This window comes from Corylus avellana, chromosome 6 (assembly GCF_965113065.1).
Source record: "Corylus avellana chromosome 6, dhCorAvel1.hap1.2, whole genome shotgun sequence".
In the NCBI taxonomy this organism is placed as follows: Eukaryota; Viridiplantae; Streptophyta; class Magnoliopsida; order Fagales; family Betulaceae; genus Corylus; species Corylus avellana.
Genome location: NC_142495.1, coordinates 10800634 through 10821638, shown reverse-complemented (window position 1 = coordinate 10821638; position 21005 = coordinate 10800634). Strand labels below are relative to the sequence as shown.

General features: G+C 37.8%; 1 protein-coding gene across 2 annotated transcripts; it reads left to right on the top strand.

Moving 5' to 3' along the window:
• The first annotated feature begins 5670 nt into the window (after positions 1-5670).
• On the top strand, positions 5671-20410 carry LOC132186298 (GPI-anchored adhesin-like protein). 2 transcript variants are annotated; one of them, XM_059600192.2, is made up of 11 exons: positions 5671-6000; positions 6733-6855; positions 6962-7144; positions 7252-7351; positions 7458-7488; positions 11363-11405; positions 12633-12785; positions 14564-16817; positions 17661-19080; positions 19638-19721; positions 19994-20410. In XM_059600192.2, the coding sequence occupies exons 2-11, from the start codon at positions 6797-6799 to the stop codon at positions 20056-20058; spliced, it is 4392 nt and encodes a 1463-aa protein (XP_059456175.2). In that variant the 5' UTR covers positions 5671-6000; positions 6733-6796; the 3' UTR covers positions 20059-20410. The 2 variants fall into 2 exon arrangements, with proteins under 2 accessions (XP_059456175.2, XP_059456176.2); XM_059600193.2 differs by having other exon boundaries at positions 6657-6855.
• Positions 20411-21005: the final 595 nt, after the last annotated feature.

Below are 21005 nucleotides of genomic sequence, written 5' to 3'. Positions count from 1 at the left end.
GAGAGGGGCGAGCCGTGGTGGCTATGTCACCGATGACATGCGGCAGTGGCTTTTCCGGCGACATAACAGCAAACCTACAACTTAGCTCCATTAGCCTCCATGCCCTAAAGCCGTATTTTCTAGGTAATCTCCTTACTTGGCTAGATTGTGATTTTATGGATTTTTGTGATTGATAGAAGATTGTGTAAGGCTTATTTTGCCTTGGGTGTTGATCTTGATTATGGGTTGTTAGACCACCTAATGGGTTTTGTTTCCTTATAATTTCCTAGTTGTGTTAAGGTGGATTGGGGGTGGATTTTCGATGGATACGGGCTGATTGTGTTTATTGGGTGTTGGATATTTGTCATTCCTTGATGATGAATTCTTGAACTTGTAATGGACTTTTAATGCTTTGATTTAGAGGTAGCCGGTTGTGTATTAATTTTAGGGTATCAATTTTATATAGTTATGACCAAAAGTATGGAGAAGTGCCTTGTAGTTGGCCAATTATGGTTTTGTTGTTGTTATTATGATTGGGTACCTTGGGTTCCTATTAACTGGCGTTTTGATGTGTCATATTGTGAGCTTGAGAAGGTGGGTTGTTTTATGGATTAAAGTCATGGCATTGCATGGTTCATGGCCGAATGTAGTGTATTTTTAGGGTTGTCTTTGTGGGCAACGGATGATGGTTAAACTTGGTAATTTCATGAGTTGCTTATGTCTAGGGGTTGCGATTGTGTTGAGGTTTAGGATCCTAGAAGGAGTTGTAGATGGTATTATTCTAACTAGGATATTATGTGACTCTAATGTAGGGTTTTTATATAAAGCCTCTAAGAGGATTTTCAAGGGATCAATCGCAATTATAGAACGCTACACATCGGTGTGTGTCGAAGGAGAATATAAGGATCAAGATAAGTGGGCTATCTTGTGTTAGTATTTTCATAGATAATGACCCGGTGCATTTTATACATAATGCTTTCAAAGACAAACCCGAGTTATCTCTTGAACTAAATAAAATACCATTTTATGCATGAAAAGTGTGATATGAGCAATTTTTATAACTATTGTCTCAAAAATATACATGAACTGTTTATTGGGCTACTTGATAATATTATATGTGATGTAATGCTATTTATGATGTGACAAATGTGGTGACACCGATACACTTTGTGTGTTGTGTATGTGATCGGAGGCAGTGGAACAGACCATTTGTTGGGTGTAGCCTCATAAGCCATTAACCTTAAGTAAAGAGGGTTAGGCTAATAGGGTTCCGTAGAGAGGGGATGAACAGACTAGTCTTTGCCAAAAGGTGATGTGTAGGACAAGCACAACCTTACTCTAGGGGTTAATCAGAGCAAGCTATGTTATGGAAATTTGGTCTTACTTTGTAGAAGGCACAAGTAGTTGCAAACAAAGTAAGGGCTTGGATAATATTATAATATTGTGAATGCATCCCAATGAATATTTTTGAGAATAATGATATCTATGCTTAACCTTTTTATCTGGATATAAGCTGTTCACTATCACACACTAGCACGAGATTACCTGCTTACTAAGTTGTCGGACTTACCCCTTACTTTTCTACACCAAGGGAGCATGGTGGCATTTTATAGAGGGGCTGGCTAGGGTTGAGTAGACTGGATCTGGAGACAGATATGGCTGTTTGATATAAAGGTATTGATTGGGTTATGACTTGAAGACCTATTGTATAACTTCGACGGTTATTTATCATATCTAGCATAAGAGACGTATTTATGTATTTTAGGAGGGTGCAACTATTCTTTGTACTATCATGTATAATTGATGACTCAACTTATATAGAGGTTTTAGTGATGCTCTGATTGGAATGAAAAATGCTTACAGATCGAAATAAATTCATGGACTTTCCCTGCTTAATTACTCTGATTGAGGAAAATAGATCCTTGTGGACTTACCAGTTTTGTGGATAAGTCTGGGAGGCGCTTGATAATTTAATTACCAGTTAATTAAATTTTCGGGGCATTACAAAAACACTTAACTAGCATAACAACTAAGGAACAAGTTAGGCTTAGAAGATTATCTCATTGATGCAAAACCTTCAAGAAATATCACATTCTCCTTCAAAAACTTCCACACACTCAAATAGAGGTTCCACATGGCAACATGGGTGGAATAAGGCTTATGGGTTGAGTACGAATGGATATTTATAGGGTCGAAAAAGCTGAGGACGCTGTTGTGACAGTTTGTAGGTCAACGAACGTTTAGTGTATACAGTGGTTCGAACGTTTGGTCATGTGACGACCCGCTTAGTAAAAACATGATAATATTTTTCTTTTTGAAAACTTATCATGAACAAAGTGAATCGTCACAGTGGCATGGTGATATCGTAGTATGCCATGGCCCGTTTCTTAACTTGTTCGATAATATAGTTTCACAGAGCCTACATGCATCATTAATGATTCATTAGAGTTCATGTCGTTGCAGAAAAAACTTATGAATAGAAGACATAATATCGCATCATCAGAGTTGACATATACATCTAAGTAAATAATATTAACATACACAAAAATGGCCAAACAAAGAGTGTCATCTGAGAATCTAGGCCTTATACAAGATAACATATGTTTAGACAAAAACATAAATTATTAAATGTTACATAAATAGTGGACAAACAACTAGTCCGATACAAGACATTTGGCGCATCTAGGCTTCAGTCATTGTAGTAGCCCAAATACATAGCTACTGGATCCGCATCTACTGCCTGAATACCTGCATCAACAACGACATCCTCTGCATGGTCACGAAGCCGAAGTTGGGGCACAGCCACACAAATGGCTAATTGAGTTCGTGTTTCTCTAGTAGGTATAGAAATTACTGACTTTTCGAAAATAGCCAACCTTTCACTACTAAGTATGTTTATAATAACGGTTGCATTGGTATAATTATGGCCGATGTGATAAAGACCATAGTCTTGAGAGTCATTTGAAAACATACTAAATTAGTTGTAAGAGTATACGTAAGCTCGATCTTTCGCTCTCGGATCATGCGCATACCAACCTATCTAATTTTATAAGTGTTTATATATATATATATATATATATATATATATATATATATATATATATATATATAGCCTATATACACTTCTAGACATGCGTTCACTATTTTGGTTGAACACAAGTTTATAAATATAGCTATGCAATAAGAAAATCTCAATATTTGATTATAATCAATCCATAAATAAAGAATATTTCAATAGGTTGAAAACATATTAAATTAATTGTGAGAGTATATGTAAGCTCGATCTTCTAGTCTCAGATCGTGCGCATACCAACCCATCTATATATATATATATATATATATACACACACACACTTATTAGATGTGCGTTCACTATTTTGGGTGAACACAAGTTTATAACTATACAATAACACAATCCCAATATTGATTATAATCAACCTATATGTTGTTACCGTGCACAATAATTAATGAAAAATATAGAATAACAAAGAGAGAGATTAAGAGAGAGAGAGTCAACACACAGATTTACGTGGTTCGATAATTTGCCTACGTCCACAGAGAGGCAGCTGTATTTTTATTCTTAATGATTAAGGGTTATATCATACATATATATATAGAAAAACCCTAAACCCTACTTATACGGACTTATTAAGAAAATTTTCATAATATCCCGTACTGCTCCATGAACGTCACTAGCGCGACGTTCACTCCACTCCCGTCTACTTGACCTTCTACTGGTATTAATATGAGTCATCAGTTCCAACACTATAAATAGATAATATTTTAATATCAATCTAATTATTGAATATACGAAAATTATTATATATTTTTCGTATATTCTAACAATGTTAAAGGATGTTTAGAGCATATCCAACAATGCTTTCAAAATAGAGATATAGTTAAATTTAGCTAATTTGAGCATTTTTACTTCTCCATCAGAGCTTTCAAAATGATTTTTTTTTTGACAAATTTGCTACAGTAACATTTTACTATTTTTTTATTCTTTCTTTTTCCTTCTCTTTTCCTCTCTCTCTCTCTCTCTCTCTCCCTAAACGCTTGTTTGTTCTTTTTCTTCCTATCCCCCTCTCACCCCTTTTCATATGGTAAAATAATATTTAATTAGAGTAGATAGTTAAAATAAATGTTCTGTTGAAGTGTGTACTGAAAACTAGTAGTTAAAATGAAAAAAAAAAAATTGTATTTTAAGTATTTAAATTAAAAATCCTGGCCGGAGATGCTCGAATGCATGTGTAATTTCCAGACACAAAAGCATCCTGCCAAATAATTTTTCTTGGTTCCTTAGTAAACTCATCAAATCATAACACCCCACTCCATGGATATCCTTGATTTCAATATCAGAAACTACTAATAAATGGCTTAAACCCCCCATTTTTCTCACCTTGAATACAATACGAGTTTGAATTTGGCTTAAGTGCCGTAAAAGAATCAAGGCATATATACTGCAATTTTATTTATTTATTATTAAATGACCTTCTTTGAAGAAACAATTTTTTAGGGTTGTTGGTAGCATGATTGTTATTGATATTATTTTATTATTTCTTCGCAGCAAGCTGGTGAAGAAGATGTTGAGTGGTGCTGACTCAAATGGCGGTAACATGTGTCGCACGATAAGTGGAGTAGGACATATAATTATTTGTCGTGGACTTTAAGGAGGGTAATACGGTAAATTAGGTATGAATAAATGAGAAGAACCGTGGTCACTGCTTGAAGCGCACGACATGTCCATTCTTTCGCTCTCTCTTTCAGAGGATTTCGTTTTAATTTTTTTAACAGTTAAATTTGCCCCCAAAAAAATAGAAAAAAGGAAAGAAATAACCGTTTAATTTGGAGCTCTCACCCTCTCCAGTCTCAGCGGGAGTGAATGTGCACAGTTGACCGTGACTTCACTAACCTTAAATTACTAAAATGCCCACTTTACTGAACAGTGGGACCATCCATGTTCTACATAACGTATTGCCCATGGAATCACTCAATCACATGTTTGGACGACAATACCCTTTACCTTACTAAAATATCCATGACTTGTTAGCATATGTCTATTGAATTTTAGCGGCAGTTTTAGTATTTGTGGTAAAATTTATGGTATTTAAAACTTTAAAAGTCTTGATTCTTACGAGATTTGCTTCTATGTTCTTAAGAAAGATTTTGTCTTTTCAAGATTTAAAATAAAACACCTGTTGCATAAAAAAGATACCCGATAAAATCTATCTGTTTAAATAAATTTTAAGTTGTCTAGCTATTTATTCCGACAGATAAATCTTATGGTAAACTCTTTTAAATGGATTGCTCAAATTACTAACAATTTGGGCAAAAAACTGCTAAAAATTATTATTCAATGATTAGTTATTTAGATTGTTTCCTTTTTTGAATATGGTATTCAAGCATTAATCCTGAAACATTTTGATGGATCCTGATTTACCCATCTCACTAAATTCTTGGTAACTATTGTTTGGTTTACTCATTTTACTGTAATCTCTCCGCCCAAGCAGCTGCAAAGCATGGATAATATGGAGTCAAGCCCATTTGTGTAAATTCACACCAACAGAGAGCACTACAGTGAAGGCCATTTTTCTGTAATTTTACCTTGGAAATCAAAGAGTCATTGTCTTTGAATTCTAGTAAAGATTATATGATTAACGAATTACATACTTCAAAAACTTGTCTGAAAGCACACTACTCTCTCTCTCTCTCTCTCTCTCTATCTCTCTGTACTGTATAGACTATAGAGGAGTGTGGAGAGAGAAAGAAAGATACACGTTTGTGGGGATGAGTAAAGCGAAAAACATCTTGTCATTGTTAGGGTTTTCCTTAGAACCTAAAGAAAAATAAAAGCGAAGCCCATTAAAGTAATTCGGAAGAGCTATTCCCAGTGACTCGCACAGAAGGAGAAGGAAAAAGATTGTATAAAAAGCGAGTATAGCGAAATGTTGGTACCCATTTGAACCCGAATCCGAGGATCCGATTGCGCAAGCCCAAGATCTCGGAAGATTGACCTCTTAGGTACGCTTTTGTTTCCATGATCGCTCTCACATTTGCGCTAAATGGTCTGAGTGACTAGGGTTTTTGAATTTTCGGCGAGCTGTTTTTCTTTGTGTACTTTGTGTTAATGTGTATGTCTATTTATGTGTACAATCTTTTTTTATTTATTTTTTTTTTCTGGGTTTGGCTTCGTTTTGCATTTGAATTTGGTTTTGTCGGTGGAAAGTCTATGTGGGTTTGGTTTGGTTTGCCATTTGGGTTTGGAAATTTATTGAACCAGATCTGTGACGAATACGATTGATTTGTATAAAGTGGGGGCTCCTATTTTAGTGCAAGAGCGTGAATTTTGGTGCATTTGGTTTTGGGATTGAGATCTATCGGGTATTTTTAGTAACCAGTTTGGTCTAAAAGTAAAGTGGGTTTTAGCCACTGGGCATCTACTTTCTAATTTTGACTTATTTTTAAGTAATCCATTTTGTTTGAATACTTGTAAAGAAAAAATCCAGTTTGTTTCAATGTGGATTACTATAGTATGGTTCCCTTCATTAGTTTCAATAATTAAAGTTTTCACTCTATGATAACTTAGTATTAGTTTGCAATTTTATGGATTTAGACTACATTGCTTTATAACTTTTGATAGATAGTAATTTATTTTTAATTTTTATTGGTTTTTCCAGAATCTGCATTGTGGGGTTAAAATTTTGCAGTGCTTGAGACTTGATTAACTAAAATTGTGAGGATCTGCGCTTGCAGTTTGCTCAAAGTACACCTGGGTATATGAATAATTCAGAGAAGAGATAGTGTATAGTAGGGGAAGATGAAGTCTGACACACCTCTTGACTATGCTGTGTTCCAATTGTCGCCAAAACGCTCACGGTGAGGATAACCTCTTATTGGGTTTTAATTTTTTTCTTATACTTTCTATCTTTCAATTTATGCAGATTTGATATGGGGATATATATTCTTTTTCCTTTTTGGGCAGATGTGAATTGTTTGTCTCGAGTGATGGAAACACCGAGAAGCTTGCGTCAGGATTAGTAAAGCCATTTGTGTCCCATTTAAAGGTTGCAGAAGAGCAGGTTGCACTTGCTGTTCAGACGATTAAGCTTGAAGTTGAGAAACATAAAAATGCTGAGATGTGGTTCACTAAAGGAACACTTGAAAGGTAACATATGTTGCCAATTGAAACAATCTTAACTATATTTGGATTTGGCTGCCCTTCTACATGATAGAGTTTTGAGTTCTTTGACTTGATTGGAACTTGTTCTCCAGGTTTGTGCGATTTGTTAGTACACCAGAGGTCTTGGAGCTTGTCAACACATTTGATGTGGAGATGTCTCAGTTGGAAGCAGCCCGGAGAATATATTCTCAGGTAATAACCGCAATTCAGATGTGCTAATAAAATGCAATTAATTTTATTACTGAATTCAGGAACTTATTTTTCAATTAATTTTATTTCTGAATTTATTCTATTCCAGGGGGTAGGAGATCAGCATTCTGGTGCATTAGGTATGTTTTGTTTCTTTCCATTTGACTTTAGGTAGTTGATTTTACTCTTTGGTATAGGTTTTGTCTGAATACAAGAAAACTTGCCTTTATAGTCCTGTCTAATAAGCCATTTAGTATTTCTACTTTTGTCGTTTTTGTATTTACAATATAGAAGCAAATATGATGTTAAGGATTTCCTTAGATTTTTATTATTTATTGGGGAACTTCACTTAACCCCCTTGAACTTTTATCGCTTTTGCAACAACCCATTTAAAGTTCAAAAACTCTCAATTTAGTGTATCAAACTTTCAAAAATTTGCAATGTCATCCCTCCCGTCAGGGTTTGGGGTTAAATCAGATGGAAAAGGGGTGAAATAACTTTTATACCCATGTATTTTATAATTAAATAATTAAACAAAAACAACGGTATTTTGTGAATTTCTAGGGCCTCCGCTAGGATTTAATAGAAAATACTAACGAAAGGGTGACATTGCAAATTTCTTAAAGTTGAATACACTAAATTGAGATTTTTTGAACTTTAGGGGGTGATTGCAAAAGCGACGAAAGTTTAGGAGAGCTAAGTGAAGTTTCTCCTTATTTATTTATATTTCTCTCTCTGTTGAGAGGATTCACATGGCATTGGTTTTTTGTGATATCATTCTGTGGATGGTACAAGAGTGGTGGAGTTTAAACCGGTTGGAGTGGGGAATTAGGACTGGTGGAGATACATTATTCAGTGGCTGACCATTATAGTGGTTTTGGTCTAATCATTCACAATGCCAACTTTTGGAGCATCCTGAGTTGCATTTTGTCAACATAGGCATAGACTGAGGTGCCAGCAGTTTGTGACGCTGATATTCTCATAAGATAGTAACAAATATCCCATTAAGACAGCTGAATGTTTTCCTAATAAGTTTATGAGGTACATAGTAGAAGTCATGTACGCATGTTCCATAATTTATATAGGGAATATGTAATGGTTCAGAACATCAATTTCAAAGTTATATTATACCTCTTTAAAGCATAATCTATCACAAACTGGATTAAATTCTAGGTTTAGGGATTATTTTAAATACTGAACACAAATACGTGCAAATGTCAATTTTATGTCTCTAATGCATTGTGCATGCCAAGAAGCTTTGTTGTCTTGTCAAAAACATATTTCTTTATATTGTACATTCAAGAGAAAACTCATCACATATAGTTATATATTAAGTTATCCATTTATGGTATTGTAAGTCCAAATTTGGAAGTATTTAATATCATGACCTGTTCTTTATCAGAAAAATAAATAAATAAATATTATGATGAATTAAAATTTTCCACCCCAAATTATGGGGTGATTTGCAATGTTTCACTAAGCCTTAAAATTGAGCAATCAGGCCTCTAATATAGACGTAACAGCAAATAGCCCACTGTTCTTTGAAATTACCCTGAAGTATAATTTTCTTAATGATACATGCAAGATGCGTGACTATGGGCCATCACTAAACTGAAAACCAACATAAAGTTTCAATTTTGCCTCAAAAAATGTTGTTTAAAGGTTTTCTCTCAATAAAAGCAGAAAATCATATCCAAGACTTGAAGCGTAGATGTTAGTTTCAATAAAAAAACTTCAATTTCCAATAGTTGAGAAAACATTTTTTATATGAAAGAAAACTAAATGAATTTTGTATTGAACTTAGCCATCTTCTTCTCTGTTGCTTTGTGTTATTGTTTTAATCTATTATGTTATGTTTTCCCTGAATCCTAAGTCCCAGAGGATACAAACAGTGTCTCAAATCGTTTTTCTTGTTTCCGTATCATTTTTTAAGCAAACAAAATGGATCAAGGAAAAAAAGTTGTGAGATCAAAAGTTCATAGGAGGTTGCTTGACAATTAGGTTGCAATGGGTTAGGTTTTCAATGGTGAATGAGACATTAATAGCATTGGTTTGGATTTGGAAGTTAGGTGATGAAATCAGCAAAGTAGGTGCTGTTGGTGTGGATGCTGAATTGTGGTGACAGTGAGGAAGACAAATTGTGGCCGGCAGTGAAAGATTTGAAAAGCAATTGGCACGTGCTTGGAGTGGGTGTGGAGAAGGATGATGGTGAGCTGGGGTGGTGGATCTCACAGATGATGCCGGATCTAATAAGCCAACGGTGGCTGACTGTGAAGATCTTAGCAGATTTTTTTGGAAAGGGCGTGACAATGAAAGTACTCTATCAGAGCATATTCAAATGGAAATAGAATTGTTGCTACCTTCTAATGTTTATGTAACTAGAGAGAAGGAAGAAGGGTAAGGATTCCTTTTTGAAATGCGCTTGGGCACTCTGTCTTGTTGCTTTTGAAATGCGAGTATGTCAAAAGTATTCATTTCTATTTTGTGCATTGGCACCTAAAGAATTGTGAAAGAATATTTCAATGTCTATGTTATGGCCAGTTTACTTGGCAAAGGACAAAGAAGAAAAGGAAAAATGGAAAGCTTGATTGTGTGCATGTAATCATTACATAAGACCTAGAGACACGTGAAAAGTTGAAAATGTGTTAGTCGTGTGTCCTTGTAGATTATGAAGCCTTGCAAATACCCATAGAGTTTAGCTATGGATTATGTTGTAGTAGCTAGTAGAGAGAAGAAACTAAATTCAGGATTATTGTTATAGACCAAACAGGTTTCATCTTGACAGCACTATCGGTAAACTTAAAAGAATCACTTCCTTTGCCCGTGTTGTTGCCCACGGCTGGTTATCATAAGCTTGGCTCTCTTCCTCGGAGCTGTTAGTGTCTGCTGGCAATAAGATCAGTTTTATAGGGTTCAATGCACCTGTTGGCAGTTGGGCATTAAGGGGCAGTTGTACTTATTGAATTGCTTTTGACCTTTCTATGTGCATCGGTGGTTCTAGTGAAGAAAATCCCGGAAACAGGGGAGTTGGTTCCCATGCACTGCCACATAATTCTCTTGCCACTGTACCGAGCAAACATGGTAGTATGCCTGGTTCAAGCATTAGGGTTTGGCTTTTTATTTGTGCATGGGTAAGTCAAGGTATCAAGGTGTGGCCTTGACAAAGGGCATTTTGATCCAGGCAGTGGATCATGAAGTGGGCCTTGATTTAGTGAATTTTAGGGTCTTAATACTTTTGTTTACTGATAAGGCATCAAGTATGTGATACATTGCAAGTGAACTGCTCTACCTTTCATGAAATGCGATCTGTCATTCGATTGGTGCTGGTAGCTTAATTACTGAGATAATGAGTAGTATTTGTATCTTTTGCTGAGTGACATCTTCTAGAGCTGTTGCTCCAAACCTTCCTCTCACTATGTAATATTTATTGTCCTGCAGACAATTGTCACGTGTGAACCTAGTTATGGAGTTTTGAAGGGAAATAATTTTGAGCTGTTAAAGATACCCACGCTCTAAATTTTATTATTTGTCAAGACATGCAACTGTGAATTGTTCTTCCATGATTATAAAAAAAATTGTTATCATCCCATAATGTCCTGGGCCATGATGGTTTATGGGGGGGATTTGGGGAGGCATACAAATTCATTCTGAGCAATAGTCTCTTCTAAAATCACCACGTAATATATCTTAACAGGCATGGTAACGAGTCCTGAATGTTTATTTGTGGCAACTAAATTTCCTGTTTAATAGATAAATGCTGTTGCAATCTTTGATTGTAAACATTAGTTGTTTGCCAAAAAATACTTTTGTTACCTTTTATTTTGCCACTTTCTGAACTTCAGTAAGGCTTCTTTGGAGTCTCATGGCCCCGGTATATTTTTATTCTGCCTAGGTTATTAGACATCTGAAAATTATTTTGAAGTATTTCATGTTGGAAATTGCCAGCCAAACCTACATTCTTTCTGAAGCACGAGTCATTAATATGCTGACTCAGTTTTGGATAATATGCTCCAGGTGGGGATGGAACAGGAATCACAGCAGCTGCGGATGCAACAAAGTAATAGTTTCTTTTTTTCTTTCTTTCTTTTTTCTCCTCAATGTTTGTTTCAATTAATTTGATCAGTTTCCAAATTTGTTACTGAACGCGTTCACTTAGAGCTAAACATGGATTTGAACCTTTTGGTTTCATTGTGTGTTGCGAATTTCACTTGGTCAATTGCACTTTCCCTTTATATGTCAGTCATTGAATATGGTTTTGATGTTAATGTCATTTAAAATGGGGGACTACCTTCTCACTCCAAGGGGTTGGCTCAAATGGTAAGAGCTTTGGTCTTTGTGGTAGTCCATGAGGTCTAAGGTTTGAATTCCCTTTGGGTGCGAACAATTCCTTGGAGCCAGCCCGCCGGCAAAGCCGCAGTATTACCCGATCCATGTTGAGGGGGTGCTTTATACATGTCCGAGGTTTACCTAACAGGGGTAAGTATAAGAAGTGGCCCTGCCTTAGAGAGGTTCCTCGTTATAAAAAAAAAAAAAAAAAAAAAAAAGGGGTACCTTTTGTGGTGATTGAGATATGCTAACCTGAATTCTGCAATTTGGCAATGAATAAGGTTTTTTTTTTTTTTTTTTTTTTTTTTTTTTTTTTTTAAACCCAGTCTATTAAACTAACATATTTTCTTAGAGCATGTGATTCTCATAGACTGGGTTGGAGGAGGAAAACAAATAGTTTGGAGGAAAACTTTGTTCTTTGGCAATGATGTAATGAAGCCTTCTTGGCTGTGATTACCATGTGTGGATTTTTGGGAACTTAGGGATCAGCATAGGTATCTGTTTAGGAATTTCAAGTCGGTCATTGCCAAGGATTTGTTGTTAAATATGATATACTGTGCAAGTGGATGGAAGCTAATATACTTGGTCAACCCGTAATAAGGGGCAGGGACAATGGTTATGTTGATCATTGCATATGATGAAATGGCACAGTTAATAATTGTAATAATAATTAAAAGCATTCATTATTCATAGCTGCAATGATGAAATGGCACAGTTAATAATTGTAATAATAGTTAAAAGCATTCATTATTCATAGCTGCGATGATAAAATGGCACAGTTAATAATTGTAATAATAGTTAAAAGCTTCATTATTCATAGCAAATGCTACTACTTTGTCGTCATAAAATTTAGAATGATGAATTATGCTATGACAGATATTTTCGATGTGTTGAATTTACTCTCTTTGAGTTGCTTGCTTTCTAATTTTTGTTTTGCTATTTTCTCCACTTAATACAGGAAGGAGCTTCTGAGGGCTATTGATGTGCGTCTTGTTGCACTTAGGCAGGACTTGACCACAGCTTGTGCTCGTGCATCAGCTGCTGGTTTCAACAATGAGACAGTGTCTGAGCTCCATCTTTTTGCAGATTGGTTTGGCGCCCATCGCTTGAAGTAAGAACTCTAGGAAATCCTATCTTCAAGTAAACCTTATATCTCAAGCCTCATCACATCTCCTCCCCCCCCCCTTTTCTGTGAATGTGTGTGCGCGGGCGTGTGTATGTATGCCTGTGTTCTTGTGCATGTGACATCAGATGAACCCAGCTTCTTGTAGGGATTTAGTGCTGGGTTTTAGTAGCAGTGACGAAGAGGGAAGAATCTTTCTCTGGTTTGCTGGGATGGCAAACACAGAAGGATAGAGAAATGAAGAGGAAATTTTCAAAACTTCTCCCTTAAGGTCAAAATCGCTCTTTAAACTGTCCAAAGAGGAGAATCTCAAAATCGATCTGGGCTTGACTGGAAGTTTTTCCCATGCAGATAATGGAATTTCCATCGAGTGAATGTTGAGTGATGTGACATCGGATGACAACATCTTTTTCTAAGCTAAAATGGGTGGGGGGGGGGGGGGGGGGGGGAGGAGTGTGGATATAACACTGGATATATTTCACCATTTGGTTTAGATTTATAGAGAAATCATTAGCAAGTTTGCCAGGTTAGTAATTACTCACAAACCCCCTTGCTACCAGATTCTCTCAAAACAGAACTTAATTAATAAGATATTAACCTTCACCTATTTGTTACCCAACATGTCATCCTGTCAAAGGATTTTGACACATTTTCTACTTGTTGCATATGCGGTCAAACCTGGCAGATATCCTGTTTTTTTTATGGAAGCTGTTTTACTTATTTCCCACATTTTCAACTAATTCTTGGTATAATGACAATGTCTTTTGGAAAAGCTTGTGTTGTTAGAGTCAGTTGGGGCATTTTGGAATCCAAAGTGCTAAGGTTAATTCTTTTTGTTTATCTTATGATAAAGCATGAGCCTGGTTTAGATTGTGCTTTTTGAATTGATTATGGAAGTAGCTCACCCCACTATTTTTATCATTTAAATTTATTTTCCAGAACTCCCATTATCATTTGGTGATTTTGATAATAGTGAGGTGGGATCACAAAATCGAAACTCCATGTTTGTTTTCAAATGTCCCAATTGAGACTCTACGTTGGACTTGTTAAGCTGTTGAGGTTGATAATCAATGTTGACAGGTCACAGCTTTGGTCCACTATTATGCCTAATTTATGCTCCTGCTGAGCTATCTGGAAAATGAGATTTTACCATGTACCATGAAAAGATATCCGTTAAAAGCAAAAATTTGAAAATGGGCTGGCTTGACAGGTGCTTGTGATCTATCTATGCTTGTTTTCCATGATTGGTAAATCATGGATGGCGCTCCAGTCCACCACAAGTTGCGTCTGGTTTTGTTTGCTTTGCTAGAATTTTGTTGCGTGGGTCGGTGGGATCCATCCTTGAATTGACCAATCTCTGCCCTTGCTGCGCTCTCTTTTGCATTTGCGACAAACATGTGGAGGGCCATCTCAAATTAATGATTTATCATGTAAATCTAATGCAGCGTTGGGGATTCCATTTGTAATTTTCTGATGGGGTCTTTCATTAGATTTTGTCAAGTGGGTCATGCTGAGAACTATCGTACAACTTTGTACAGAACCCATTTGCATGGCTGGAAAAAAAAAATAAAAAAATAAAAAAATTGGAAATATAAAAGAGGTGGACATGGCAATCACAATGTCAATTTGACAGGTTTAGCAGTTATGGAGGCCCATTCGGCCTTTAGCTTCTCACCTTTTTGGTTTATTTTCAATTTTTTGAGTAAATTAAAAAAAAAAAAAAAAAGATTTTTAATTTTTATACTAATTTTGAAATTTTCGTGCAGCGAAGCTTGTAACAAATTCATCTCACTGTGCCAGAGAAGGCCGGACCTGGTCAACTCATGGAAGCCAGGTGTCGACGACAGAGCTCTGAGATTATCGTCCGAGTCCGACATGTCAATCGATGATCCCACGGAAGACACAACTGGGGTCCACCGCAGATCCCACCAGTCCCAAATTAAACAACTTCTTCAACCAACAGGTCCAGACGACCAGCGACAACAATTAAATCCAACGCAACCGGAGTACAACCTGAACGCATCGCAGCCATCCACGTGTCAACAGCCCAAGACCTTTGCCACCACGGTCCCTTCACGACGCAACTTGAACGAGAAAAACGAACCCAGCGAGGAACAGAGCCAATCCGTGGCCAATGCCCAAAACGACAAGAAAGAAGAGGCTTTGACCGAGCCAACTTCCATTGCGGCGAGTCAACCCGCGAGGCGGCTCAGCGTGCAGGACCGTATCAACCTCTTTGAGAACAAGCAGAAAGAGAGCTCTGGTGGCAGTGGCAGTGGCGGTGGCGGCAAACCCCTTGTAGGGAAGCCTGTGGAGCTGAGGAGGCTCTCGTCGGACGTCTCATCTGTGCCTGTGGCGGTCGAGAGGGCCGTGTTGAGGAGATGGAGCGGGGCAAGCGACATGAGCATTGATGTGAGCGGGGAGAAGAAGGATATAGAGAGCCCTTTGTGTACACCATCTTCTGCTTCTTCTGTTTCTCAGGCCAAGCAGAATAATATATTTTCAGGTGAATGCGAGGATAAGGACCGGAAGGGGTTGAATGACACGGATAGCTCCTCTAAGGTTGATGCAAACAGTGATTTTGGTAGATTTGGTGATGGTGGGTTGAAAGATCAAGCTGAGGTGCAGAGCCGGGTTGAGGGGGTTTTGGGTAAAGAGGAAGAGGTCGGTGTAAAGGCACGGACTAATTGGAAGGATCAGGCGGGGTCTCATAGCCAATCCAGGGCTTTCACAGGTAGGGCAGAACCAGCTGGGTTGAGTGATCAAGGGGTTCCCCAGGAGAAGTTGGCGGTTTCTTTGGGTAACAAAGAGAGGATTGGTGGGGTGGGTGTTGAGACGCAGTTGAGTGGCTTCTCGTTCCAGGCTGAGGTTGTTGGAGGGAAGAATAAGGTTGGAACCTTTTCCAGCAAGGCAGGGGACGGTACTTATGATGGTGGATTTGTGAATAGAGTGGAGAAATCTGGACCGAGAGATCAGCCAGTGACTCAATCACGTGCTAGGGGTTCTCAGAGTCATTCCCGCTCTTTATCAGGGCAGTTTGATGGTGGTAGTGGGCTAAAACTAAAGGGAACCCCCTCAGCTCCGCTCAAAGGAGTTGAGGTCAATCAATTGGATCCTCAGCCCAGGTGGAGCTCTTTTACAGGGGAAGTTGAGGAGGTTGGTAAGAAAGAATTGGGGTCATCAGATAGGCAACAACTCAAAGTGGAAGATTCTGGAGTCCTGAACATGAAGTTTCAGAAACCAGTTTCCGCTGGTCGTGAGCAGACTAAGAAGTCTCAGGGTAGGAGGGATGAAATTGGTGTTGCTGGCGAAAACAGCAAGTCGGACAATCCTGGTAAAAAGATTTCGGAGACTCTAGAGAGTGTTTCTACAATCTCAACAACACCATTGGAGCAAGTTCAGAGAGTTAGGCAGTCTAAGGGAAATCAGGAGCTCAATGATGAGCTGAAAATGAAGGCTAATGAGCTTGAAAAGCTTTTCGCTGAGCACAAGCTTCGGGTTCCTGGGGATCAGTCCAGTTCTGCACGGAGAAACAAGCCTGCTGACAAACAGATTGAACAGGCAGCAAGTTTACAGCACAGGAAACCAGCGGCAGCAGCAGAGATCACTCCTGCAGAACTGCCTGATAAAAACTCAGTGATTGAACGGGCTTGGAGTTCTGTTAATATGTCACAGTTCCATACTACAACTCCGCTGATGAAGATGGTAGATAATCTGGATTATAGTGATACTTTGAGGAAGAATTTTTCTGAACTTAATTTTACAGATGATTCCAGAGGTCAATTCTATGAGAGGTACATGCAGAAAAGAGATGCTAAACTAAAGGAAGAATGGAGTTCTAACAGAGCAGAGAAGGAAGCCAAGATGAAGGCTATGCAGGATAACCTTGAGAGGGGTAGAGCTGAGATGAAGGCCAAATTTTCTGCCTCTGCCGATAAGGTGGATTCATTGTCTGGTGCTCGTCTACGTGCGGAGAAACTTAGATCTTTCAATTTGCGGTCGAGTGTGAAGATGGAGCAGGTAGTCTTATTCTAGTTTTGGTTTTAAGAAATAAGTACTAAACCTGTTGATTGGTAGAATTTGATGTTTATACTTGTTAGGGAGATAAAGCAGTTATGGAGTTTTTACTCATAGTACATTAATATACATATTTGGATATCACACTAACCAAAAGCGTAAGCTAATGGGTCTACTTAGGTGTACTATTTTTTTTTTATATTTTTCTCAATGTGGGACTCAACACTCAACAATTTTTTCCTCACTTATGAGTCTCTTTACATTGACTCAACTCCCCCTCGCTTGTGACTTGTTTTACTTTTCCAAGAGTGTCATGCGTCAAGAGTTGCAGAAGTGGACATAACTCCAAATCCGACGTGTCCCGACACCTAGACGCCCATCGATCAAGCGGGGCCCATTGGTCATCATCCATGCTGTCAGGTTGTTTCCCCATGAGAGGTTGATGTAATTTTCTACCATACAGATAATCTTCAATCTACATCTTCCAATATTCGAAATTTGTGCCGTCGAACTCTTCGATTCTTATCTTCCCTTCTCCTACCATTGCTCCCACTCGAACCAAAAGCTTTGATACCAGTTGTTGGGGAGATACAACAGTTATGGAGTTTTTACTCGAAGTACATTAATATACATATTTGAACACCACATTAGCCCAAAAGCCTAAGCTAATAGGTTTGGGTCTACTTAGGTATATTAAGTACTTTTTTTCTTTATATTTTCTCAATGCGGGACTCAACATTCACAAACGCACTCATAACAATACTGACTCTCTATAATTCTAAAGCCATATTCTGGTTCCTATTGTGTTTCTTTTAACTTATCATAGTACGATTTTCCTTTTTTCAGCATCCAATAGATTCCTTTCAGAGTGAAGACGAGGAAGACCTTTCTAAATTTTCTCGACAGAAATGTTATGGACAAGAAAGGTTTTTCAGTGAGTCATCTGTGGGGGATGTTGCTTCTAGAAGCGCTCAAACAAAAAAGCTTTTACCTAACAGAAACTTGTCTTCATCCACCCCTTGCACACCAGCAATTTCAGTTCCACGTTCATCAGTTAAAGTTTCCAATTCCACTTCTGGGAAGCGAAGAGTCCCATCAGAAAATCCTCTTGCACAGTCAGTTCCAAACTTCTCAGATTTGAGGAAAGAAAACACGAAACCTTCTTCTGGAGTCAGCAAAACAACAACCCGCTCACAGGCGAGGAATTTTGGCCGCAGCAAGAGTACCACTGAGGAAATACCAGTTGCCAAGGAAGAGAAGCCACGGCGGTCACAGTCGTTAAGAAAAAGCTTTGTTAATCCTATAGAGTTTAAGGATTTGTCCCCTCTGAACTCTGACAGCTCTGTTTTGGCTCCATTAAAATTTGATAAAGAGCAGGCTGAGCAGAGCCCATATGAGAAACTTTCGAAGAATTTGGATGCAAAGCCTTTTCTAAGGAAGGGTAATGGCATAGGTCCCGGTGCTGGAGTTACTATTGGTAAGCTGAAAGCTTCAGTGATAACTGAGACTTTGGAAAATGAAGAAGAATTTGATGAATTGGCCTATGAGGCAGAAGATTCAGTGGATATGGCCAAGGAGGAAGAGGAGGAAGAAGAGGAAGAGCTTGAAACCATGGTAGTTGAAGATTGTGGTGACATGGAAAATGGAAAAACAAGATTGAGCCAGGGGTCTGACAAGTCCGCTAATTCTGGGTCTGAGAATGGTGATTCCATGAGATCTCTTTCTCAAGTGGACCCTGCTTCTGTGGCTGAGTTGCGTACTACTGAGCCTTCAACTTTCCACAGTGTAGGGTCTTTGCAGGACTCACCAGGTGGAAGCCCCGTCTCATGGAACTCACGCATACATAATCCATTTCCATACCAACATGAGACCTCCGATATTGATGCTTCTGTGGATTCCCCAATTGGGAGCCCTGCATCTTGGAATTCTCATAGTCTTGCCCAATCAGAGGCTGATGCAGCTCGAATGCGAAAGAAATGGGGAACTGCTCAGAAGCCTATTGTTGTTGCTAATTCATCCCACAGTCAGTCTCGCAAGGATGTCACAAAAGGGTTTAAAAGGTTATTGAAATTCGGAAGGAAAAGTCGTGGGACAGAGAGTTTGGTTGACTGGATATCTGCTACAACTTCTGAAGGAGATGATGATACAGAAGATGGGCGAGATGCTGCCAATAGGTCATCAGAAGACTTGAGGAAGTCAAGAATGGGATTCTTGCAGGGTCATCCTTCAGAGGACAGCTTCAATGAGAGCGAGTTCAACGAACAGGGTAACCGATGTTTTTCCTTATTTTTGTTTTCTAGGAATATTCATTTATGGCAGGCCTACTTATATGATATTAAGAACCTGTTTGAAATTGCGTTAAAGAGTAAAAAAGCTTTGTCAATTAAAAATGGGTCCGTTTGATAGGAAACTTGAAAAGCTTTTTTTTTTTTTTTTTTTTGAATTTTTTGCTCTAAAAAATTCCAAAACTACATTTTAGGATAAGCTTGACAATGAGGTTTGCTTCTGAAAAGCTCTTTTAGGCTTTTTCTATGGACACAAAGTTCTATTTTTCAACAATCTTAAACAGGCTTTAAGTTTCAATGGTCATTCTCTTAAATGATACTTTCCTTATGTAACTGCTGCCAATCTGGTCTACATGTTAGCCAGTTGCAAATGATTTATACTGTTTACTTTTTTTTTTCATCGGGTTACTTGTGCTTTGTTCTTTGCTCCATCTTCTCCTTTGTTTGTCTATTTCTTTTCTATTTTTCTGCTTTGGATAGAGAGAAATGTAACCTGATTTCTCAAGTTGATAACTCAGTCCGCTTTCATTTCTTTCAGTTCAAGCCCTACAAAGCTCTATCCCAGCACCTCCAGCAAACTTCAAACTGAGGGACGATCATATGTCAGGAAGTTCCTTAAAAGGTACGTCAATCAGCATTAATCTGGTTCCATATCATTTATAATACTTTTCCTAGCAGTAATGTCATCAATGCTATGGGGCTGAAGAAAGTTACTCTGTCACAAGTCACAATTGATCAAACTTATACACTTGTAATCCCCCTTTTGCAGAAATCTATTTATTATATGTACTAGAGAGTCATCTTAGGAGTGCTGGAAGGAAGTTTTGTTTATTTCATAAAGTAATTGCTGAACATTTTTCTGACACTGGTGTACTTAAAAATTTAATCTTACAGCTCCAAGATCCTTTTTCTCGCTTTCATCCTTCCGAAGCAAGGGAAGTGATTCGAAGCTTAGATAATCATGCCTCTGAGCCGATTGCCCAGAGCAATTATGTTGGATTATCGAAAATGGTAGGATGTAAAGGTTGATCAGATATACAAAATATTGAGGTTAAGGATGCTGCAAAAATTTGTAGAAGATCTAGAACGGAGTATGTATATCTTCTTGGATTCATGAGGCCTTCCTCGCGATTTAGTCGGTAATACAATAGTGTGTTAAAAATATGTTGTATATGTTATTGAATGAAGAGTTTCTTTTTTTGGTTGTATTTCTTGTCAAAATTTTGTGAATGCTTGTAATCAATTTATGTCGGGGACTTTTTATGTCATTGAAATTTGTTGGGAATGATCGGCACTTACAGTTGAAGTGAACTATTGTTCTTGTCTCATGCAATGGTCTCTCTCTCTCTAAAGTAACTTAAATAGAGGGCTTGGTTTTATCTACTTGGAAGTCCATTTCTCCTCGTCTTATCAACAATTTTGCTTGATGTCCTTGGATTATTGCCCTTAGATACCCTTTAAAGAAGATTGGCATATTGGATATTGCTATTGGTCCCTCATTGTATGTTCAATTAGTCCATATTGGAGAACAGGATTCCCTTCAACTCACTTGAACTCGATAATATTTATTTAGCTATATTGCAAGGGTATTATCGTCTTTTTATTTTTTGAGGGAATAAAAATACTCCTCCAATATAACTATTTGGATATTATCTAGTTTAAATGAACTGGAGATGATTATAATTCCCATATTGGCTGCTTGGCTTATAGGGCTGGGTTTTGATGATATTGGTGGCAGAATTAGGTTTTCTCTTTCCGCCGCTGATTTTGTTAGAAATACTACCGACGGAGTCGGTGGCTATTTTCGACTCTTTCCACAGCCGGTGGTGGAAAAACCAAAATTGATAGAAGAATAGAAAATTTGAGACCTAATCCTTATCAGATATCGGTACAAGTGTTGTCCATA

What these genes read in the sequence shown, in the direction of transcription:
- LOC132186298 (XM_059600192.2), top strand. Translation starts at nt 6,797, where the DNA reads ATGAAGTCTGACACACCTCTTGACTATGCTGTGTTCCAATTGTCGCCA. An exon ending in GCAGCTGCGGATGCAACAAA is followed by an intron (nt 11,406 to 12,632) that starts GTAATAGTTTCT and finishes CACTTAATACAG; the next exon opens with GAAGGAGCTTCTGAGGGCTA. An exon ending in GAGCGAGTTCAACGAACAGG is followed by an intron (nt 19,081 to 19,637) that starts GTAACCGATGTT and finishes CATTTCTTTCAG; the next exon opens with TTCAAGCCCTACAAAGCTCT.